At 41.2% G+C, this 25,386-nt stretch overlaps 1 protein-coding gene across 2 annotated transcripts in view; it reads left to right on the top strand.

Annotated features, from left to right (window-relative positions):
- Positions 1-25,386, top strand: part of LOC126394899 (centrosomal protein of 120 kDa) — a 39,023-nt gene that overhangs the window by 10,469 nt on the left and 3,168 nt on the right. For both annotated transcript variants that reach the window (XM_050052043.1, XM_050052042.1), the window contains exons 8-19: positions 144-366; positions 450-639; positions 924-1,073; positions 3,795-3,977; positions 4,068-4,164; positions 4,446-4,622; positions 4,866-4,955; positions 5,635-5,727; positions 7,131-7,292; positions 7,383-7,505; positions 7,980-8,078; positions 24,478-24,623. In XM_050052043.1, coding sequence (XP_049908000.1) covers positions 144-366; positions 450-639; positions 924-1,073; positions 3,795-3,977; positions 4,068-4,164; positions 4,446-4,622; positions 4,866-4,955; positions 5,635-5,727; positions 7,131-7,292; positions 7,383-7,505; positions 7,980-8,078; positions 24,478-24,623 — 1,733 coding nt within the window. The remainder of the gene's footprint in view (positions 1-143; positions 367-449; positions 640-923; positions 1,074-3,794; positions 3,978-4,067; positions 4,165-4,445; positions 4,623-4,865; positions 4,956-5,634; positions 5,728-7,130; positions 7,293-7,382; positions 7,506-7,979; positions 8,079-24,477; positions 24,624-25,386) is intronic.

Here is a 25,386-nt window from a genome sequence, read left to right on the forward strand (position 1 = left end):
GTACAAATGTACTGTGTTCATGCAAATGTTAGATTTTATTGGACCCAAATACAAGTAACGAGGGACAATAGGAAACTGGGCACAGAGTCTGACACAGAAAATGTCTCATAGTGAGCACAGTCAAATTTCTGTCCTCTCTCCAGTCTTTAGGGACTAGAAAAGGAGGTGGAGCTCAGACACACTCCAGCCCTCCTCCCTCTGTTCCTCCTGTTGTCCAGAGACCTCGAAGCTCTTCTCCAATCCGAAAACCTCCTGACTCTTCTCCACCTGGTCCTCCTCTTCCTCCTCATTCCTCTCATACCGAGAGCGAAGTAGAGAGTCTGCTGGAGGAGCTTCAACGTGGCAAAGTGCAGGCAGGACTGGCAGGTGAGGCTGGAAATACTGCATGTCAGATTTAGACAGTTTGAGTCAAAGCAAAGAGGAGTAACACTGTGTTTGTTTGTGTCCAGCTGCAGATTTGGAGGTCCCTGTGCAGCCGCAGAGTCAGACTGAAGCTACAGCAGAAGGTGGAGCATCATCTGTCAGTGTCTCTGCTCCCAAAGTGTCCATCCCCCCCTCCGCCCACCACTACTGCTTCTCTCTGGACCTCCGCAGCCTGGGGAACCTCAGCCTGACGCACCCCATCGCTGCTACGCTCAGGTAAAAGACTTAATCTCTCGCTCTTTCTCCACAAGGCCTCATTTGGGCCTCTAATAAAGCCTTTAAATCATTAATATCATAACTGATAAAAACAAAGGGTAAAACCAGTCTTATAAATGTACTTCATGAAAGTTTGTGAGAAATTTTGCAGGTAATTCGGCCAGTTTTTTGCATTTTAACTTCTAAATCAGCGAAGTAACAAATCATTCAGAGGTTACTGGTGGTACAGCAGTTTAAATCATATACTGTCATCTAATGATGTTTGTGTGTTTGCTGTATTTCAGGTATTCGTATCAGTTCTTTGGCAGTGCAGCCCCCATCATGACCAACCCTCCTGTGGAGCTGCAGAGGAACATGGAGGTGTCTCTGCCTCAGTCCTACTGCGCCTTCGACTTTGCTGCTCTGCCGCAACAACTGCAGGACACTTTCCTCAGGTAGGAACACAAACGTACACAGGAAAAACTTTCATTTACATACTTGCAATCAGACTTTTCCCCCTTTCTTGTTTTTCTCTCTTCAGAATAGTTATTTGTCCCATTAATTGTGCGTTAATTTGCTGTCTGATTGAAACTAGGACAGAGCTAGTACAGAACCAGACATTTTTGTATTGGCCACTATAGTTAGACGCACATCTGCAATGAGCAGCATTGGAAAAAACCCCACATTTTTTTAATGTGAAACTGTTTCATTCAGTGTTTTACTGGTATAAATCACCTGATCTGTTTGTTTTGGAGAGGAAGAGACCTCTGCTGATAATTTGGCTGCCGCTAAAAACCTCTTGAATGTCTGGATCTCAAGTTATCAGAGAAAATAATGAGCACACAGTAGCATTTTGTGAGCAAGTGGCCCCTCTGCGACATGCCAAACAGCAGTGGAGAAACACTGAATTGTAACACGAAACTGTTTTGAGTGTTTTTACCAGTTTAAATCACCAGGTCCATTTGTTTTGGAAAGGAAGAGACCTTTGTGGATAATTTGGCTCCCGCCAAAAACTCCTGAGCAATGAACACTGAAGGAATTCAAACCAAGAAGTTTCAGCTGTTTGAAATCTGCAGCCCTCACCACTATATGCACTAAAACCTCGGCTGCAGGGGTGTAAATGTAGACAGTGCAGGCAGTGTGGTTGCACTGGGGCAAGGGTTGGGTATCGAAAGTTGGTGCTTATATGGAATCGGTACCTATACAACCGATACCTACCGGACCGAAACAAAACGCACATTATGGTGCCTCCTTTCGGTGCTTTTTTTAATGCTATGTCTCCCTCTATTGGATGTTACATGTAACAGAATCATTCATTCATTCATTCATTTGTTGAGTGTATATTATTATTTAAAGGCACGCTAAGCACCCCCCCCTGAACGAGCGATAGCTGCTAGTTACCCTGGATTTACACACCTGTTCAAGGGATAGTGCACCCAAAAATGAAAATTCAGCCATTATCTACTCACCCATATGCCGAGGGAGGCTCAGGTGAAGTTTTAGAGTCCTCACATCACTTGCCAAGGGGAGAGGAGGTAGCAACACAACTCCACCTAATGGAGGCTGACGGCGCCCCAGATTCAAACGTCCAAAAACACATAACTGAAACCACAAAATATCTCCATACTGCTCGTCCATAGTGATCCAAGTGTCCTGAAGCCCCGACATAAAAAGTTGTTTTGGAAAAACGTCATTTGAACTCTGTTTTTAGCCTCATTGTAGCCTGTAGCTCTGACTGCCTCTCTGGGCACCGCATTCACGTGCGCGCGCTTGTGCGAGACCGTGAGACATGGGCACCGCCTTCATGTGTGTATGTTTGCTTTCGCTGGTCTCGCACTGACTGGGTAGTGTAGCCTGGACCCAAATGTTTTTGTTGCCATTTGCAGAGCCTGGGCTGCCTACAGAGACCGGACTTTAATAGAGTTAATATTATTGTAATGTTAATTACCTCCGCCAAGGAGGTCATGTTTTCGCCGGTGTTTGTCTGTTTGTTTGTTTGTCTGCAAAATAACTCGAAAAGTTCTGAACGGATTTTGAAAGGTTGATAATGGGACAAGGAACAGATGATAAAATTTTGGTGGTGATCGGTTGAAGCGAAGTGGATAAAATAATAAAATTAGCGGGAAATCCGAGCTGCTTGGCAGAGGTCTGCGCTCTCTGAGTGCTTTTCTAGTTTGTTAAGTGTTTTTTATTATATTTTAAAACTGTTAATAGAGTGTTTTTTTTAAGATATTTTTTGGGGCATTTTTTAGCCTTTAATCGATAGGACAGGCAAGCGTGAAAGGGGGAGAGAGAGAGAGGGAGTGACATGCAGCAAAGGGCCACAGGCTGGAGTCGAACCCGGGCCGCTGCGGCAACAGCCTTGTACATGGGGCGCCTGCTCTACCACTAAGCCACCGACGCCCCAATAGAGTTCATATACCTATTTATTTCTAGGTATTTCTAATTTGCCTCAGCAATAAATAAATAAAAAACATTGTTTTTATTATAATTTAAAACTGTTTTACAAAATACTCACACACTTCTGAAAGGTGGCCCATTTGTGCCACTTTTCAACCTCCATAAACAACTCATATTTTGAGGTATCGGTTCAGGCACCGTCAAAGCACTAGTACCGTTTTAAAAGTATCGGTTCGGCACTGGTATCGGAAAAAACCCAAACGATCCCCAACCCTAACTGGGGTCTTTGGGGTGGGGGGATGGTAGATGATGTGTTCATGTGATGGAGGAATGTTGCTGAGTGCAGTGCATGGCTAAGATTCATTTAAGGGGAATACTTGTTAACAAAACATGCCAGGAGTACTTGTATTGGTTTTTTATGTTAATTTTCCCCTGAATAAGTAAAGGTACAATTTTTATATTAAACTTGTGAAATGTTCCGCAGCTTAGTGGTAACTTTCTTAAAATTTACTGAAAATATAGAGACCCTTTGTTTTTCCAATGACAATGAAGTTGTGTTCTTTCCTCTGTTAGCCGTGCGACTTAACACAGATTGTGTGTGATAATTCTCTCTTTATTGTGTGTAAGCTCACTTGTGGCCTGCAGGTGGAGCAGCAGGACTGTGTTTCCACTTTGTTGTTGTCTGTGTGAAAATTAATAATGGAGCTGCTGGAAGCTCTGCAGTGTAGTGTATAATGTCACTGAACTCACTGTGTGTGTCTGTGTGTGTGTTGTAGGGTTCCTCTGGTGGTGGAGGTTTGGCACAGAGACTCCACCAGCAGAGACCAGCTGATAGGACGAGCCTCCGTCCAGCTGTCTCACCTGCTGAGCTCGGAGAGGAGCAAAGTCCTGGCATCAACAGGAGAGCACAGCTGGAGGCAGACTCACCAGGATCGCATCCCCGTGCTCAAAACACACCGGTAAGGAAGGAAACAACACCGACTGAGAGGACTGATCATCACATGGTGCCTGATAACCAGCTGTTAAATAACTGTGACTCCATCCTTCAGCCCCAGTGAGAGGGTGGCAGAGCTGAGCTACGTGGCAACACTGGAGGACCTGGGGTTGGTTAAAGCCAGAGAGGTCATCGTGTCCGACTCTTCACAGGTGAGACGGACGTGTGTGTTGTGTGTGTACACATGCATGAGGCGGATTGTTTGATGCCTACAGAATTCAACAGGAGCATCTTTTTGTGTGTCAGCAGGACTTTTTGGTAAATAACATAAACATGTTTTGGGTTCAGACACCCCAAGGATGGCAAGTGTGGTGTGTGTTTGATTGCGTTAGACTTTGCAAGTGTACCTAATAAAGTGGTCACTGTGTGCATAGGCCTCTGTGTTAAGTTGTCTGCCAATGTTTTACCTGTTTTTATCCTCATATGTCATCAGAATGAACCTGCACAGCTGTCCTCCCACCCTGCAGCACCCAGACCGGCTGCACCCAGCCTTACCCCGGCCCCGCTGGGCCCCACGGCTCCAACAGCTCCCAGAGACACCCTGGAGTACCGCACGGCCCTAGAGCTGGAGATGTGGAAGGAGGAGCAGGAGGATCTGTTTGATGATCAGGTAAACACAGGACTGAAAGTGTACAAAATCAAAACATTATACTGATTAGATCGAGCAGTGTGATATATAACGTAATGTAAGTACAAATATAGATAAAAACATGCTGCAGACTTTCACATACAGATCCTTTAAGATTGTTAACTGCATATGAACAGCTTGACCTCTCATGTCGACTGTTTCATGTTCTGCTACAAACAAATAAAACTATTGTACATATATGTACGTCATGTATGTATGTTCCAGCTGAGGAAGAAGGAGCTGAGCCACATGAGAGCTCTGGCAGAGGAGTGGAGGAGGCGAGACAGAGAGAGAGAAGCCCTGGTCAAGAAGAAGGTGGAGAGTCCACACCTACCTACACAAATAAACACAATACTAACACATTAGAGCTTTGATTGGGCCAAATAATCAGGCCTGACCCTTCATGAACCTGCATAGTTTGTGTCCAAGCCAGACTTGAGCCCGATAACGTTAGCAGTTTTGGGCCCAAGCCCGATTAAAAACACACATTTCCAGGGTAAAAAGAACATTTTTTTAATATTCAAACATTTATTACAAGCTAATGGCTGACGTGTTTCCTTGCACCACTTGTTTTCCCTGCGGTCAAATGCAACACTTCTCATTTATGCACCAGAACAGACAGTTTCATGCACCTCCTGTGCAGTGCACTGGAGTTTGTCAGTTTAAATCTTATTCTAAATCTCATTTTTATTAGACATGATGAGTTAATGACCATGCAAACCACACATAATTCACACAAACTATAAGGTCTGCATTAAAAAAATACACTAGGACACTTGCACAAACTCAACCTGATCCAAGGCTGAGGGAAGTTTGAGAAATTAAATCCTGGCCCAGCCCGACTCTGACGGGTCAGCTGAATTGGGTTCAGCAGAGAATCAAAGCTCTATTACACGTCACTCTACATACTACATGATTTCCTTCTTATATGGGCTCATGATGGGACACTTAAATCTGAATTTAACAGCCCGTGTTTTCCTCTGTGTGTCTGCAGGAGGTGGAGTATAACGTGTTGGAGGAGCAGCTTCAGAAGACTCTGTCTGATCTGGAGAAAAGAGAGAAGCAGCTGGCTGCAGCCGAGCTGGAGGTCAGACTCTGTCACCTTAACAAAGCAACGTCATTACATACAGTGTTTTTACATTAATGACAGATTATTGTCTGATCAGTGTCGTGTCCAGTAGTTATTTGCATTCATGAGATGGATTATGTAAGAAATTCCAACTTGAAGGAAGTTTTTTTTTTTTAAATGTTTTTGAGTTGTGAAGGTTGAAGTTCATGACGCAGTGACTCACAGGTGAACTGAAGGCTGTTTCATGCCATGAATGATAATATTTAATTGAAATAGGACCTCCGCACTTCCCAAAGCCGCAGTAAATGTGACGCCTGCAGCAGTAGAGGATTTATAACAATTAAAAAAGACCTTTGTGATGCTGCAGCTAAAATCTAAAGCTCATTTTGACCAAAACGTCATAATAAATTTCTCCTTAGGACAAGAAAATACACTCTAATAAATAAGGGGCTGCAACTAACATTTGTTTTTACTATTCATTAATCTGCAGATTATTTTCTTGATAAAACAAGTGTTTGATCTCCAGTGTCACAAGGTGACCTCTTCAAATGTCTCATTTTGTCCGACAATCAGTTCAAAACCTCAATCGTGAGACAAACTTTAGTTTTCACTTTTACAATATTTAGACTTTCTAATTGCTCTTGTGTAAAAGAAGGTTATAAAATAAGTTCTGCAAAATTTAAATGTGTCATATTTAGGGCTGCAGTTAACAATTGTTTTTGTCATTGATTAATCGGCCCATTATCTTCAAGTTCCGTCACTAAAATGTCAGAAAATAGTTAAACATGCCCTGCTGTGTAATTTCCCAGAGCCAAAGGTGACGTTTTATCTGACCAACATCAGTTTTTAATCAAGTATGACAGAGAAGCATCAAATTCTTACATTTGAGAAGAATTAAACCAGAAAATCTTTGGCTTTTGTGATTAAAATAATCACTACAATGATTATTCAATTACCAAAATAGTTGTTAAGTAATTTATGTCCACTGAGTAATTAACTTATCGTTGCAGCTGTAAAGGTGCCATCGTCAAATGTCTCATTTTGCTAACGATCAGTTAAAAACTCAGACAGAGAAAAGCAGTGAATCATCAGAATTCAGCAGCTTGAGCTAGTTCATGTTTTTTGTATTTTTGCTTAAAAGCTAACTTAATCTTTGATCAGAAATGTTTATAATTAATTTTCTGTTATCGACTTATTAAATGTATCAGAAATAAACCAGCAGTAAGCAGGACAATGGACTTCAGCTTTCACTTTTGTTTCTGCGTTATTTTTGTGTCAAAATCAGTTCTGAAAAATCTAAGTGACTAACAGCGATAATCTCAGAATAACAGTACAGTCAAAGTATCACTCACTACTCTGTACAAAGTGCACCTCCGTGTTTACAGTGTGTTTTCACAGTGGCTCTGTTATTGTGTGTTCAGACTCAGAGGCTGCAGAGGGAGCTGCGAGCTGAACACGATCTGACCCAGAGGGAGCTGCAGGAGAGCAGCAGGAGGCTGCAGCAGGACTGTGACCACCGGGTGGCGCTGGAGAGAGACAAAGTGCGCCTGATGGAGGAGGAGAGAGGCCGGCTGCTGCAGCAGGTAGAGACAGAGACACAGAGAGAGACAGAGGAGTTCTGTTTGTGTTACAGTGAGTGTAATAATTATAATACTACTGTTTGTGTTGTTCAGATTGCAGACGCTGAGGCTCGGTATAAACAGCTGGAGAAAGAGTTCCAGCTCTACAGAGAACAACAGAACATCAGACCTGAGTTCAGACTGCAGTCAGAGATCAACTTGCTCACTCTGGAGAAGGTAATCTAATACTTTTCTGTATTATTACTGCCAAAACATTAAGTGTGACTGCTGTTTTTGTACAAAACAACTCTCTCTACACCTCCTTACACTTGTATTTTGAGTCTAAGTATTTGCGAAAAAGGCAACACACATGATAAACAACATCCTGTGGAGTTCTTGATGTTTAGCAGCACTTTAAAGCTGTTTAGTAACAGTGAAGAAGAAGCTGAAGTAAACATAATTTGTTCCCAGGAAAAATCCACAGGGGACCTTTTATGTTAATGTCAACGCATTTCTTTCTTAACTTTAAATGTTCATTATAGTAACTGTGGTTTTAATTTTAGTCATAATCATTTAGTCTTACTGAAATTGTATTAGCTCTCATGTGATTTCAGGCTCTTAATCCCTTTGTTGGTCTACACTGGTACAATATTGAATGTCCAGAGGTTTTCAGACGTGTGTGACTAATGTTTCTGCTCTGTGATTATTAAGGTGGAATTGGAGAGGAAGCTGGAGTCCACCACCAAGTCCAAGCTGCACTACAAGCAGCAGTGGGGGCGCGCCTTAAAGGAGCTGGCCAGATTCAAACAGGTATGTTCGTCTTCAGGGAGGGGTGTTCACAGTAATGTTTCATTCAACGTTCAGAGAGCTGACTTTTGAAAGACCTGAGAATTGGGGCTGGTAAGGTTTGCTGTTTCCTTTTTTAAATATGCCTTTTCTTAAGACAAAGTAAGTGGATCCAAAAGGACGATATTCACCATGTGAAGCACCAATGCTTCAGCTGCAGGAAGTTGTAAACAGGAATATAAAACTAATTTCAAACCAAGCATCTAAAGGACAAAACATAAATGAGACAAACAGAGCCAGGACAGCAACTAACATCTGTTTTTATTATCAATTAATGTGCTGATTATATTTCTTATTAATCAGTTTCCTTTTTTGTCTATAAAATTTAAAACATGATTTAAAAAATGCTTATTATATTTGCCCAAAACTATCCACAACCCAACGCTCTTGAGCTTAGAGTAATGCAGGACAAACACAGATAGAAATGAAGAGAGCAAATCCTTTGAGTTTTATCTGAATATTAAAATATTTCACAATTAATTTCTGTAAATTAATCATTTAAAAAGCAGACAGAAGTTTGAGTCCCTTAATTCTCAGATGTCAAAGCGTCCTAGAGTGCACCAGCAGAGACAGTTTTATTTGAGGAAAGTGAGTAACCATGTGACACTAACAAAAATGAACTGAAATCAACAGCTGCATGGACACTTTTCAAAAAAATAAAATAGATAAATAGATCCATGGACAGAAACCAAAGCATTAAGCCACACCTTAGAGACAAACTTCACCCTTAAACTGAAGACATGTTGGGAAGCGAGGCAGAGGCCTCTCTGTCCTGACAGCGCTCATATTTCACAGCAGATAATAGTAGTTTTTCTGTGTTGGGACGTCTGGCGGCTTCGAGACGCTGCAGGTTTTTAATCTGCTGCTGGAGACGAGCTGACAGTGTTAGGACATTTAACAGCTCTGTTTAAAGACACAGAGCAAGCAGAGGAAACTGAGCTCGGGCCGGCCGTCATCCGTCAGCCGACATCACGCCAAATACACGAGTACACATGAACAGAACGTATGTGGTCGATGAGGGTAAAAGCAGGAGAAACTTAAGCTTAAATTAAAGTTCCTTGTGTCCAGTTAAATACTGATAACACACTTTGTGTTTTACAAATTAGGTTTTTGTTTTTTATTTGATGAACATAGTGTTGATACGCAAAATTAACTAAATGTTTTTTTTGTTTTTGTTTTTTTGTTTAAGCAAATTGATGTTGTGATGTTATTGAAGTGTTGGCTAAGTAATGTAATCAGTGTGTGCCCGAACACCGGGTAACATCAACCACCACAACAAGCCTACTGCTGATAACAAAATGTTTCAGAGCTCACAACCCTGTCGCCACACAACTGAACACTGTTGGCTTTGTGATTTTTACTGCAGTGCTGTTGTAAGTTTGAATGTAGAGTGTGTGAGAGGAAATAAAATAGCACTATTACATTGAAATATATATTGAGTTAAAGTGATAGAATTGTACTTTATGCTTGGTTGGCATTCACATTATTTTAGAGGCACCAGGAGTTGATTTACCTTTTAATGGCTTTTTTAATGGCCCCAGACAGCACTGAATTAGGCCCAATCCCCATACCCCCTTAGCCCTCAAAATGAAGCAATGAGGGGTAGGGGTAGAAATCTTTCCCTAGGAATTGGGACACCACTCACTACGTCACCGCATCGGTTACGTTCACGCATACGTAACTATTTTAAACAGGAAGCTGCGAGCCATCTACATTTCCAACCGGCATCTACAATGGAGTCTCATTCATCCTACCGATCGCGTTTGCCGCATTCATCATGCTTCGTTTGATGAACGACAGACGACAGGGGACTTCTGCTAGCTAGCTAACCAGCTAACATTACGAGGCAGCATAGTTATACTAGCTGGCGTGTTATCGTAATGTGAAAAGTCCGACAATTTTGCAGAACAGGACAGATGACAGACACCAACCTGACGACGGTAACATTACCTGTGTATGAACTTTTTTCCCCGTCTCTTGCTCGGTGGTAGCCATGGCGACGTCTACCCCTCGCTGGCAAGTCAGCATCTGAAATCCCTCGCTCCGAAGGGCTAGTTTTGTACCCACTACCCCTCGTTATGACCCCTACCCCTACACGCATAAAGAAATTGGGACACCACTACCCCTCACTGGAATGTGCAAATGTAGGGGTAGGGACGGGCCCTAAGTCCACATCTGGCTGATTATACCTGTTTTTACCAAAGAATAGCACAGCTAACAAAGCTCCTGTAACTTTGCAACAAAAGCCCCGTTTCCACTAAACACTTTCAGAACAATACCTTTGGAACCAACAGTAACCCTTCAAACATGGTACCTAGACCCTCGGTCTGTTTAGTGTTTCCACCACAAACAGTTCACCTCGTTTATCGTCCACAGAACGTAGCCGCAGTGAGAGTCTCTCAATAGGATATTTAGAAATAGAGGGTTTTTAGTGTTGCCGAAGCCCACAGGAGCGACGCTCTGCAACGCTTTTGTTTCTCCGAGTGAGGATTAGAATATATGCAGTTCACATAATCCGGTTGAAATATTAATGTTAATTAATTAATGAATATATATTTTTTAATGCTTAAAGATTACGAAACATGGACGTCATCCAAGAGAGACAATAAAAACTAAAGTGATGGTCAAAGTTGTCAAAGTGAAATTTAAGGTGTGCTGATGGATTCACGTCATCAACTCATGCATTGAGTAACGTTACAAGTTAACGTTCCACCTTAAAAGTTGCCGGCAGTCGGCCCAGTGAATGAAGTTATTTTTTCTCAGGCTCCAGCTGCTGTGAGAGGCAGCAAAACATCCTTTCATTTTATAGTTACAGTTTACTAATAAAACTCTCCACAGTATGAACAGTGGTTACATGAGCCTCAAAACCAGACACAACTCAGCCCTGAGCAGAGTGACCGTCCTCTACTGACCAATCAGACTGCAGTGTTCACAGCTCCACCTTTTAGTACCAGATCTGTGTGCTAGGTACCCCAACAGAGAGGGGACCAAACATGGGGACGCTAAGGAACGCTTCATTGGTACCATCCACAACTTTTACTGTGGCATCGGAAAAAATGCGTACCAAACTGAACTGAACCGAACGGCACTGCTGGGTGGAAATAGGCCTAAACATTTCATTAGGTATCACCCCTTCACAGTAAAAGCATCCCGTCAGTTCACCAGTGCAAAGCTTTTTATGTGAAGCAGCAACAGCTGGAAAGATTCAGTTTGCTTTAACAGTAACTTAACACTGAAAGACTTTTAAAGACGAGTGTGTGTGTGTTACGGCTCTCACACATTTCATTGTCTACTTCATCTCAGCTAAATATTTGGCTCTGGTGTAAAAACACACCTCTCTCTCTTTCTTTCTTGCTCACTCTTTCCTTTTCTTTTCCACACACACACACACACACACACACACACACACACACACACACACAGAGCACTAAGTGGGGCTTTAGTCAGCCTAAGACTAATGTAAACACACACACAGACCTTATCTGACAAACTAATAACTGTTACTGACATTAAACAGCTGGAAAACTGGACGGACATTTTTCCTCTCTTTTCTTTTTGCATCAATCTCGTCTCCCTCTCTGTTTTTCTCCCCCATCTCTCCCTCCAGTCGCCTCTCCCATCTCCCTTTTCTCTTCCTCTGTCCTTCTCTTCCTCCGTCACTCTTTATCGCTCTCAAACACTCTTCCTCTTCATCATTTTTTGCCTTTCCTCTCTCTTCCTTTCTTTCTTTAACCACTTTTTTCTCCTCTTAGTTTTTCTGTCAGTTTCTCAGCTTTAACTTTGTCTAATATTTCCTTTCTTTTATCCCTCTATTCACCTCTTTTCTCCACTTTTTCTTCTGTTTTCCCTTTCTCATGTTTTCCATTCTTTCTTTCTTTCGGTAGTGATTTACTTACATTCCCTTCCTTTCTTCTTTTTTCCACCTCACACAAATTTCTTTTAGTTCATAACTCGATTTTGTTACTGTTTTTAGTCGTTCTTTTCTCTTGCTATCTTTTCTCTCCCCCACTCTCTCTCTTTTATTTTTATCAGTTTCTTCCTCTCTGACTGTTTTTTTAGAGATGTTCCAATACTATTTTTTCTTCGCATTACTGATTCCAGTACTTGAACCAAGTGGCATCCTGCTGCGCTGAAAAATGAGGCCACCGTGGAAGTGCCACAAACTGCAGTTCCTCTAATGGCCACTTGAGGCTGGCTCCAAGGCCGAGTCAATACCCACAGAGAAGAAATGATCATGTTTACAGCCTGGTACAAAAACAGTTTTGGTCTGTATAGTTAATTTCAGTATTCATGACAACTGTGCAGAGGGTGAGTTTTTATATCACTCACCTGTTTACATTTTATTGAGGTTTAAAGTTATGCATAACTAAAGTCAGGCCACTTTGAGTGACAGGTTGCCTGCTGATAGTCTCCTCGGCTTCTCAGTCAGATCCACCCTTCATTCCTCCACAGCTCCACCTTTTAGCCAAATATGGTCACTTCTGACTCCAAAAAAACAAGATGGCCAAAATGCCGAACTCAAGGCTTCAAAACAAGAGTCCACAGACCAGTGGGTGACGTCACAGTAGCTACGTCCATTGTTTTTATAGTCTGTAACTTGAACTTGTGTTATTGGCTGATACCAAGTACTGATCCAGTAGTGTAACATTTAAAAAGAAAATTACAGCTGTATACTACTAACACTGTATGGATGTGAAATGGTTATTATCATTGATGTATGGCACGTGTCAGGTTAAACCCTAAACTGGTGGGAAGGCCAAGGGCCATTTTACCATCAGACTTGCAGGTGTCACCATCAGTTCACACCGCTGACACTTTTCTCTGCAACGTTCTGAAACAGTTTCGTCTTGTCGGGAATCTTTGGTCTGACCTGGACTTGAAACAGCAGTTGCCAGTCACTACACAGTACAACTCCTTGTGTAGGCTACTGTTAAGAGCGGTGAAGAGGAACTGATTCCAGGAAAACTGCTGTTTTATCCACGTGTGAAACTGCTTTGAAATTCACGTGTTATCAGATTTGTGCATTGACTCAAATCCAGCATTTTAGGCAGTATCAGAGGCATTCCTGATACTGGTCTAGTTTTCTCCCTCCCATCTCTCCCTTTAGTCACCTCTTCCATCTCCCTTTTCTCGCCCTCTACTTCTTTCCTCTGTGCTTTTCCTCTGGTCACTCTTCATCGCTCTTAACACTCTTTTTCTTCCTCTTCATCTACTTTCTGCCTTTTCTTTCCATCTCTCCTATTTACCCTTTCATACTTCTTTTTCCTCCTTTCTTAGTCTCTTATCCCAATATTCACCTTTCTCTAAACAGTCCTTTACTTATGTTCTGTTTTTTTCCACCTCACACTTCCTGTCTTTGAGTTCGTAACTTCCTTGTCCTTTCTCCTTTTTGTCTTTCAGTCATTCGTTTGTTTTTAGTCTTCCTCTCTCCTCCTGTCTTTCCCTCTCTTTTCTTTTAGCGCTCTCTCCGTCTCACCCCTTCCTCCCCTCTCTAAGTGCCACATCATTGTAAAGAAAACACGCTGTGATTTATGCAGCTCTAAGGGGGTTCGGCGCTGAGTGTCACCCCCCGCCTATTAATCATCCCTGGGATTGCGTTGAGCAATAAGCTAGCCAGGCGCTAACTATTCAGATGTCACACTCTCGCTTTTTATAAAATATCAGGCCTGTGTTTACACGACCATCCGTCTTGGCGCTCGGCGGTTTTTAAAGCCGGCTCTTGTTTGGTTTTTCTCGGCCTCTCCTCGCCTATTTATTCTCTCCTCTCAGCGCCTCGCATGGCGTGCTGTTTAGCTCAAGTCGGATCATAAAAATTCTTGTCCGAGGAATAATGTGCTTTTCAACCCAGGAGGTGTGGGGCGAGAATTAATGTCCAGACAGTTCTGAGGTATTAGATCAGAGACTTTTTAAATTCAAAATATTGGGACAAGGAGCTTAAGTTGGTCTTTTCAAAGCAAAAATATTGGGACAAAGAGATTAAAGTTCTGAGCCTAGAAGCTAAATTTGGTATTTTTACAGCCTCAGTGGAAGGTCAGGAAACTAAATTTGGCTTTTTAAAAGCTGGTTGTATCGAGAGAGACAACTAAACTTGGTCATTTTCATGGGCAGTAAAGAAAGAAGCACATATTTATATCTGTTAAACCAACAGTCACATGAGACATCAGCACAACAGTCCAGTTTACAGAACCAGGAACCTGCAGGAAAGCTGCTGTCATAATGATGTTCAATAAATGAGATCCAGTGGACTTCAGGTGTTTAAAGAGGGCTTACTCTGCTCATTGTCAGGTTTATACTTGTAGTTTGGGTCTCTGCTAGAACATGTTTACCTGCTTTAATGTTCAAAGAAACGCTTTCCTTATAGTGTCTGTGATTGGACACCTGGATTCACCCTCTGTCTGAGACACTACATTTTAGCACCTGTCTCTTTAAGACCCCACCAGTCTGCTCCGATTGGTCAGCATTTCCAGGTCTTTTGCTTCTCACTGTCTCTGCGCTGTCATTGCAGCTGCTGTAATGACTGTAACATAGCATAGTGACACTTTTTACAGTGAAAAATCACAAATATAATCTTCTAAAAACAGCCGGACACGTTCCAGCACAGGGAGAAATGAATCACAACAATAACCAATACATGCTTCCCTGACGTTAGCATGTAGCCACATGTAGCACTGTGAACACTTGCAGTACGGTGCCGGTAGCAGATGACCATATGAAGAATTGTGTCACAAGCTGATGTCAGCTAGTCTTGTGTAATATGAACATCCATCACTGTAACATTATAAATATGACAGAAAACAAATAGGTCCCCTTCAAACCCTCAGTGATTAAACCGGTCTCCTTTGTGTAAATGTTTGATGTTAAATCTCTATAAATCTGTGAATTAGTCAGAGTAAAAAGACATCACTGCTTCCACCACTAACTAGTGGAGATTTGTTACAAATATTAAACTGCACTTTGACATTTTTTGGGGGGTTATATAAATGTTTTTCTTTTTCTTTGACAGAAAAAGCCAAACTTCTCTTATGTCAGCTGAAAATACTTGTTCCTGATTGGCTGGCAGGGGACCATTAAAACTGCAAAACATAAAGACAGTTTAACTGTTGTCTAAATTGTCATGTGACATTATTGAAGTTCAGGTAACCATAGCAACAGTGCTAGTGTGAAGTTTACACTGAAAAAAAACCTAAAAAAAAAACTGATCGGAAACAAACCTTGAAGAGAGGAATAATAGTTTGGACACCACACAGTTTATCATCCTTTGCGAAGTGGCCTTATAATAAACATCCTGATAAAGACCTGTTTAGTGCTGCACGATTTGATAAAAATGTGCGATTGCGATTTGAGTGGACAATATCTCGATTTGCGATTGCGATTACAATATAATAAATAAATGGTATCATGAGTCTTCTTGCTTGATTCAGTGTTTCCCTACATTATATCAGGGGGCACTGACCTGACCTGACCTGACCTGACATAGTTATTGTCATGGACAGTGTGTGCATGACCATCAACAGACAGAGCACAGTCAAACACGCTGCTCACACAGCAGCGCAGCACGGCACTATATCTACAGCAGAGCGAGCCTGTGTTGCGTTCAGGCATTGTCACGTAAATTACAATTTCAAGCACACCATAGCACAACACAGCAGCATGTCAAGTGGGCCGAACCCGAGCAAAGTTGCTCAATTTTTCATTTGTTATTATATAGTTTGTTATGGAGTCCATGATTTCCCCGTGACACTTACAAATGTTTGCGTAACTGTGCTTGGTTGTTGTTTTCTGAGGCTCTGGCGGCTTTCAGTTGTCTCTTTGTCTTTAACGTTACACGGCTCGGTTTTCTCTCGCATGCACTCTTCCTACTTTTCTCTGTGCTGTCTCAAGTACTGATATAGATTGGTTGTGTTGCCGCGGGACGTGGCGACTTTAACTTTTAAACTTTTACACAGCACGTCTTTCTGTTCAGCGTCGCCATACCTGAATCCAAAGTATCGCCATGTAACAGACGTTGCGTTTTTTTTTTTTTGCCACCAACTCAGCCTGTTCTTGGTCATGCTCATGCTCGTCTTCAGCGTCTATGTTGGTCACTGCTGCACGCTGAATGGTCACCTGACCATACGTGCTGCACACACCAGGATAGCTTGTGGGCGTAATGTCAACAAACTCCACACACTACAGGAGAGGCAGTCACGTCCACAGGCACACACGTTAACATTTATTTACATTAAATTGCAAATCACAGCCTTTTATGCGGTTATGTGATCGCACAGCCTGACATCGCGATTGTGATTAGATAAATCGTGCAGCACTAGACCTGTTCTTGTTTTGTTGTCGTGATAAAGATTAATTGGTTTAATAAGTTTATAAAATTTATAGAAAATTGTGAAAAAAGTCAGTCACAATTTCCCAGAGTTCATAGCGACATCTATTTTTCTCTCTGACCAACAGTCCTTTACTCTCAGTCTTTGCTAAAGACTGAAACAGAACCAACATTGTTGATGGTTAATTGTCGAATTATTTCTGCTCCAAAGTTGTAACTTTGCCTTAATAAATGTAAATGAAAAGGTCGGATGCTAAAACATTTTCAGCTTTTTTCTTGTTGGGAAGTGGCTTTGAGACACTGTACAGACAAAATACTTTTTATTACATGTTTAATAATCTCGATAGAAAAGAAAGAATGAGAAAAGGAGGATTGTTGTTGCATCTTGCTATAGATAAACTTTTATGAATGGAGTACAAGAGGAGCTGTAGTTTATTGAGACGGTTTGGGTTTATGAGGAGACAGAAGTCGTGTTGTACAGATTCTGAATCTGAGGACGCTATGGATCCAAAATTAGTACAATTCTGACGCAGATCAGGAAATATCTGATGGAAGGAAAACTAAAAGTCTGAACGTATGTAGCGACACATTCTAGTATAAAGTCAAAAAGTATTGAGGTCGATACCCGGCTCTGCTGTTACATCTCGTTTTCTGTCCCTCAGAATTTGGGCTTCAGTCTCTCTGTGGCCGCCTGGACTAAAACTGTCCTCTCACGAGCCTGTTTGTATAAAGCTGTCTGTCAAACAGCAGATGTAACATGTCGTCTGAGGGAATTTCAGTATTACTGGTCTCAGTGGAGACTCTCCGATGGTTCCCACTGGTCAGTCCTGGAATGTCCTGGAGCTCCAGTGTAAAGGGTGTGTTCCAGACAGGGAGGGTCGGAGAGGTCGATACATATTCTGGAGCAAACACGGGATTTTATGGAATAATAACATGAATATAACGATGTGTTTTGTAAAGCTTTTAGACACTCGTTGCATCAGATGGAAAAAACAAACCCAGACTGCAAAAACAACAACAGCCCAGGAGGGAGACAGAGCTGTAGCTCATAGAAGCACAAGTTTAAAAGTATTTATTCGGCAACATTTTCATTATCCAAACCTAAAACTTCTTTTACTTTACAAACTTGTTGTGAATCGTTTGTTTCAGCCTGATGAACGTCAGCTGGTAATGAGGAGGTGTGTGTTTGTGAGATTTGATCAGTAGCGTAATCACTGCCTCTCAAGTTAGTGGCAAAGTCTCCTTTACAGAAATGTATTGATAAGAGTACAAAGAAGAATTTCACACCACAGATCTCTAAGTCCTGCTGTCAGATATTAGCAGGTGAGAAAAACAAATTCAGCAGAATTAGAAGTCGTATGAGAGACCTGAAACATGTCCTCAGAGCAGAGCTGTACTGTGACACATCTAAAGAGGCTTATGTGGTTTTACCTGAGTTTGATGCTTGAAAACGTCTTTTTAAAGTGAAGCAGTCTGTGATTAGTATGAGAGGCTACATGATGATTAGTATGTGGTGAACAGAATACTAAGTTTGCATTAAGATTGTCTCAGTTATTTGTTTTATTTTAGTTAATTCCAATGTTATTTTTAAAGTCCAAATCTACTGAGATTAAGAAATAATAACAGAATACTACGTGACTCCATCAGAGTGCTTCATATTAGCATGTTTCTGCTGCAGAGCTGCAGCTTGTATCTCAGACAGACAGACAACATTCCTAAACTCTGCTCCTGTGTCTCTTATCTTTCACTTATCGTTCTAAAAACCCGACAGAGCAGTCTGAAAACACTGATCTTAACCCTTCACACACTCAGATATAATACTGCTGTGGAGACATTTAACCCTGTGTGGAGCAGTTCCCATCTTCTGGGTTAGTTACACGATTATCCAGACCGCTGATTGCTCTACCAGCATATATTTTCTTATCTTAAATCAATTCAACAATAACTGGCAACTTGATACTTGTTTCATATCAGCCAAACTGTGAAGTTTCAGCTTCTTATTTGTGATGATTTTTCTGCTTTTGTTTCTCTCATTTGATGGTTAATCCAATATCAAAACCAAACATCTGAAGTCAGCACTTTGGAAAATTGTCATCAGCATTGTTCACTATTTTCTGACGTTTTAGATGCCAAACTGTTTTCTAGGCTTGGGCGATTGGATGAATATATTGCCAAATCGCCCATCGGCTGAGTCCATCACGGTTGGTTTCATTTTTGGCAAGTTTTTGGGCGATTTTTGTCATTTTATTTTGCTAAATTAATGGTCTGTCTCCACAGAATTAAACTTGGTACATATAGTCCATAATAACTATGTAGAGCACAATTCAAAGTGTGTGCGTATTGGAACTGACAGCTTCACACTGATTTCCCACGAGTCTTTCACAAAACACGTCAGTGATTGCGGAGCTTAAAGTTACGGCCGGGGTCCACTAAACTTGTAGATTACTCAGATATATGTAATAACTTAGGTGGAAAATGCTTTCATGGCTCAGCAAACAGTAAACAAGACGTTTGACGTGATGCTTACGTTTGCAGCCGGTGGAACCCGGCCGTAACGTGAATTCATATGCGCATATGGTTAACAATGTTACCAGCCGTGCTAAACACCCTCTCTGACAGCGTGCTTGTTGCCGGTATGCACAGATATTTCCGTGCCAGTGCTTGTTGCCGGTATGCACAGATATTTCCGTGCCATGTTGGACATGAGTGGGCTCCCAAAGCACGCTGCATTTTTTTGCTGCATTCATGTGGTGTCGGGAGATCCGAGTTGCCGAGTTGTTTTTCTGACATGAGGTGGCGTTAATGTGAATTATTCCATTCTGAAAGTCATTTTTCGATTCTTTCCGACATCACATGAATGCAACATCCCCCCTCTTTTTTTTTCCCTCCGCCACACACACAACTGCCGAATATATCGGCAACCGCCGGTTGATGGGCTGACGGTGGCCGGTTGGAAATTTTTAAACATATCGCCCAACCCTACTGTTTTCACAATAAAGAGACCAGATTAATTGATGATGAAAATAGTCATTAGCTGCAGCCTTAGTTGTATAAAATGTAATTAAGAAGATTAGTCCCACACTTGGTCCTGTGTTCCCTTGAATTTCTGATCTTAACTGCATCGGCAGTTGTAGCTTTTTTTTTGGCTCTGTGCACAATCAGCAGCAAAATCATTTTGCACTTTTTTTCTGAAGAGTAAAAGCACTGCTTTTGGCCGTTTTCTTTGCTTCGTCTCTGCGCTCAAACTTTAATTAACTTCCAACTTAAATCTTGTTTGCATCTTGCATCTTGTTTGTTTGCAGTGACTTTTTAAAACGTAACCAGGAACGTTACACCTGAGTATTGCGATATCATACACTTTTGAATGTGTTGCAATTTATTCTTTTCCATCTGCAAAGGAAAAACTACAACATCTGTTTTAATCTGATAAAATAACGTTTTCTGTTCATCTCATCAAAATGTATATAGTGAACTGAAAAACAAACTGACAGTATCTTTCTAGCAGGCTACCAAAAGTTTAATTTGCATTTGCAGTATTTTTAATTAATTTAAAAATTATTATTATTAATTTAAAAAAAAGATATCTGGCATCTGTGTATTGATAGATTATTGCCATGCAAAATATCATGATACGATGCTGTATCAAGTTTCTTTTAATATAAAACAGACCAAATATAGTCAAAGTGTTGGTTGTGGTTTTAGAAATAGTCTGCAGATTAGGGTCAAATATTTTCTGGTTTCAGCTTCCTTATTTCAGGACTTGCTTGCCTTCCTGTCATTAAAAATCAAACATTGTTGGGTGTTGGACTGTTGGTCAGACAAAGTGAGATGTATGAAGGTGTTCAAAGAACTGAATACACCCTGTGCACAGCGGTGCCTCTCTCCTGGGTGCAGACTGGTGCATGTTAAACACATTAAACCATAAGGAAGTCAAAGGTCGGGTTTACAAACAGTAGTAGCTAGGATTCTAGGGCCGACACTATTTTTGTGATAGATTACTTTAAAAACAAAAGAGAGCAATCTAAGCATTTTGCACGCTACTTCATCAGATATATGAAGGCGTTCCTTTAGGTTCTGCAACATTTTTATGGACATTTCTACTTCCATTATAGAATATAATGATAACTAAGGTTCTCAGAGAGTGCAGACCTCAGCAAAGGCCAAATGCACGATATCACAATGCAAATGAATGTGAAAAATAATTTGTTATTCAGATCCACTCCAAATTGAACAAGGTCCCAGTCCACCAAGTCTCATGAAAATCAGGCCAGTAGTTTTTTCTGTAATCCCACTGACAAACAAACCAAACTGAAAACATAACCTCTTTGGCGGAGGTAATAAAGTGACGGCCATGAGAAAATTTGGATTTGTAGAATAGAAGTTAAGTCATTTAATCAGTCCTGGTTTCTTTTCCCTTTTTAGATTATGTTGATATTTGAGTTTCCCGTACATTAGAGCAGGAAAACTCTCCCTGAACCCCCTCAGGTGTAGAGCTACCTCAGCTTCAGTCTGTCAGCTCTTTACAAAACACAGACATTTTATATTTAGTCATATTTTTTCTGTGTTTTAAGCATTTTTTTTCCTGAAACTCTGTCTCTGGTCGTGTTTTATCCATCACATCCCCAAAAAACCTCGGTGAAAAACTCCCCCTGAACTCCCACAGGTGGAGAGCTGCTCAGAAAACTCCATCTGAGCTGAGAGAAGTGTGTTCTCATGTAAGAGCCGTCCTCCCCCAGTTGCTCGGGACTGTTGACCTCTGAAAGTGGGGGCGAGTGATGGAGGGAAGGCGGAGGAGAGCCCGGGGGAGGAGAAGTCATTCTTTGGTCATCCATCCCAAAAATCTGAAACCTGGATCCTGCTCTCCTGGACTTCCTGTCGGAGCTTTCAATCCTTCTGCGGCTCACAGCTTGTCTACACTTTAACATCATCTGGCCTCTTTGATCTGGACGCCATCTTTTAGTGCCTCTGTCTTGAGCTGCATGATACAGATACCGTGTTTCCAGTGTGAGCTGATGTGAGGAAGAACATCCTCTTCATTTCTGCTTTAAAAAAAAAAGACATAACGAGCACAGAACCTTCTGCCATGATGACAGTGTTCTTTGAATGTTGTGCTTCATCTTCATCATGATGTTTATGTGAACTTAACATTGACGCTCATATGGAGGCTGACTAAGGCCATGTCTAGACTGCCAGCCCAAATCTGTTTTTTGGCAAATCCAGGTTCACACGAGTAATTTTTGCTAATCGTTGGACCCAGAGGTCCCGAGGACCACTTGTTCCCACCAGTCAGGACTTTGTGGAAGTCACCACACCTCTCGCTGCACAGTGAAGCTCACTGTGACTGCAGCTCAGAACATCACAATGCTTCGTGAGTTGACAGCACAATTGTTCGGAGGGTGAAATAATGGACCTCAATTTCTCACGCTTTCCCGTTGGAAAGCCACGTCACATGCATAGCTGTGTAGTTACTGACATCATTACCACAGCAACCCATGGAGATAGACTGGGGTCTGGACTTACAAATCAGTTTTTATGACTTATAATGACAATGTGTACAGTCTTATTTGAGAAACAGATTTTAATGTGCCTGCAGTCTGAACATAGAGTAAAGGTCAGGTGACCCACATACGACATAACCATGGATGTAATAAGAGAAGTGGATATGACATACTTTGCCCCAGAAACCAACATTACAAAAGAGTCGTCTGTAAAACTGTTGACATCATGGGGAGTACCACCAGTTGGTCCAGGAGCTTTTCCTCCATCATGGACGTTTCCAGGCAGATTTTAGGATGACTCAGGGGCAGTTTGACAACCTGCTGTCTATCATCAGGCTGTATAGCTCTGGGTATCCAGCAACCACTACCACCAGTTTCTCCTCCATTGTTTACCAACTGTGAACTTGTTGTCGTGACCACCACAGAAGGCCCGCCTCTCAAATCATCTGATTGGACAATGGAGAAAAGGCTGAGATGACGTGGGGCGTTTTTCTGCTCTGAGTTGAGGTTTTTCAACTCGCTTAGACCGCAGAAACACGAGGTGCGTCACAACGCAAAAACAGTGAGCAAAAAGCTTCATTCTCATTTAAATCAAATGCTAAAGCGCTTTCTGTGTGATCAGGGCTTAAGGCAAGTTAGATTTAAGACTTTTTTAATGCAACGTGGATTTAAATTTAATACCAATATTATAATAACTAAAATTAAAGGAAAGAAAAACACGAACCAACATCAGTTACTCAGGGTTTGTGACAGTTTTGCCCGAATGTTTATTGTAACATAAAACATGATTTATTTGGAAATACCTGGTATTTGTTGCCAGGTTTCTTTAATTCCCATCATGCCAAGTTTGATAAATGTTTTACATAAAATACACAAAGCCTCGTGTGCATTACCTCGTACCAGATTCAGCCATGCCATGAAATCTTGGTTAAACAGCCAAATTTCATTGAATGCAACGTCAGGAAAAAAACAATTGATAAAATCCTACTTCCCATTCGTAGGACTTTTTTAGGACTTCTGAAAGACTGATTTTAAGACATTTAATACCAATTAAGGCCTTATTTTCAGTATAATGAATTTAATGCCTTTTAGGGCTTCGTAAGGATCTGCAGGAAGCCTAGGTACTTATGTTTCCAAACTTTGCTTTTCTTAAGCTCTTGTTAGTCTAAGTTGTTTCATAGAGAACTGGAAAGCCATTTGTGGTGTCAGTCAGTGTTTCCTTTTCCAAAAATATAATTTATAATGGAAGTGATATTTATATTATTACAGTTAAAATGCACCTTTCTATCAGTGTCTGTGCGGAGTTGGTCCTCAGCTGGAGCTTCTGGAAGATTCATGATGTAATAACTGTGAAATATCTGCTTCAGGGTCCTGAGTTTTAGTAGCTTTTCTCCTTCACCCCCTCTTCCTCCTCTCCCCCCCGCTGAGGCCTCGGTATCACCTCGTCCTCTAATTGTTTCAGGACTCGGCCTCAGATTGTCCTTGGCAGCGGGCACTAGAGAAAATGTTTAGCATGTTTGTTTTTCTAGTAATTAGCCTTAAAACGGCCCGTAATACAGACTGCTAATGGTCCACAGAGAGCTGGGCCTGTGTCAACACACCGCCTGTGTGTGTGTGTGTGTGTGTGTGTGTGTGTGTGAATGATGTGTTCATGAGAGATTGTGTGTGTTTTTTTCTGTGAGGAGGTGAGGTGATCAGGCGTGTGAAAAGTGGTCGGGCAGTAATGTGAAAATGTTAGTTTTCCCATCCAGAATCAGCTGGCTGCTCGTTCTGCTCTGTATCACCAGAACACACAGACAGATTCCAGCTTCTCAAATCACCTCCAGTCTGACGCTTGCCATGTTTTCCATGTTTTTCTGCCCCGTTAGCAGAGCGGCTGAACGATGGTCTATTCATCCAGCACTTGTCGGTCCATGAGAAGAAATATCTGCTGAACAGGTTATTTGTTGAACATGTTTAAAATTTCCCAGCAGGTTGTTGGATGTAAACCTGCAAACTTTAAACCCCTTCTAATTTATAACCAAACAGCATATTAGTGTTTTTGTTTTCCCTGCTCAGACTGTTTCCTTGATTTATTAACGTCCAGCTGTAAGCCAGTAGACAGAGCCCAGATTGGTATTACGGGTGATTTTGGGAAGTCTGAGCTGGAGGCCGGAGCAGCTGAGAGAAATACGACTTTTTCAGACGTTTTTATGAAGTTTTCTTTCTGTTTCTCATCGTGTTTGTGTGAATTCTTCCAAGTCCTGCAGCATTTTTTCTCAGGGAGGTTTCACGAAAATGTGAAACCAGACACATTTATCACCAAACTCTGTGTAATTAGGAAAACAGTTCCTTGGCATCTGAACGCACACATTTCAGCACCAGGGTCAGAGGTTTATTTTCAAATGTTGTCAGTTCAGATCTGATTGGTAGACCAGCGCAGGACGTCAGGACAGGTTGTGAAAGTCCAGCATGTTTGAAATTGTTGTGATGGTCCTGAAGTTAATGTCTCGATTGCCATAAGCAAATCAGTGCAGCTGTTTAGGTTTATGTTTTTGTGTGTTTGCAGCGGGAGCAAGAAAACGCCATGACACGTCTCAAGAAGCAGCAGGCGGAGCTTGAGGCCATGAGGCTGCGTTACCTAGCTACGGAGCAGAAGGAGGCGGTGAACCAGGACAGACAGGAGCTGGACGATATCAGGAACGAACTCAACAGGTCAGCTCATCCCGTTAGATAAAAATACTGAATCATTTTAATGAGGTAATGTGGAGACGAGTCATTCAGGTTTCAGGTTCTTTATTTTCATAAACAGCTAAAATAGAGCATAAAATATAATACTGTAGCAGACAGCTATGCAAATAAATACATAGACTGTGATGGATAAACAGCTTATGAACAGATAGTAATATAAATATATGTATAGTCAAAAAAGTAATTCCATAGTATGCCAGAAAAAAAGTCAAAAAATATAAGAAAAATGTTACAGTATTGTATGTCATAAAAGTCATACAATACAAAAAACTCTTAGTAGAGATGCCATAAAGAATTAAAAACTAGAAAAAACAACAACAAACATAGTCGTATAGTACAATATGTCACAAAAAACTCACTAAAAATGCACAATCGGGATATTTTTTTAAAGTCACAAGTAATTCGTAAAAACGAAATGAAAAGTTATAGTATTGTATGACATGAAAGTCAGAAAGTCAGTTTAGTATGTCTTTTAACATTAATTTCCATTAACATGCAAAAAAAAGACTAAACGTTAAAGTTATAGTATGCCTTAAAAGTCATAAAAAATGCTAAAAATCTAAAACAAAGTCATAGTATAGTATGTCAAGTAATGCAAAAAAAAGTCATTAACGTTAATTAAAAAGTCATACTACAGTATGTCTTACTACTCATACTATTCTTTGTCATAAAAGTCGGAAAAGAGTCATAGCATAGTATGTCATTTTAAAAAATCTGTTAAAGTTAT

Source organism: Epinephelus moara, chromosome 8 (genome assembly GCF_006386435.1).
Source record: "Epinephelus moara isolate mb chromosome 8, YSFRI_EMoa_1.0, whole genome shotgun sequence".
Lineage (NCBI taxonomy): Eukaryota > Metazoa > Chordata > Actinopteri > Perciformes > Serranidae > Epinephelus > Epinephelus moara.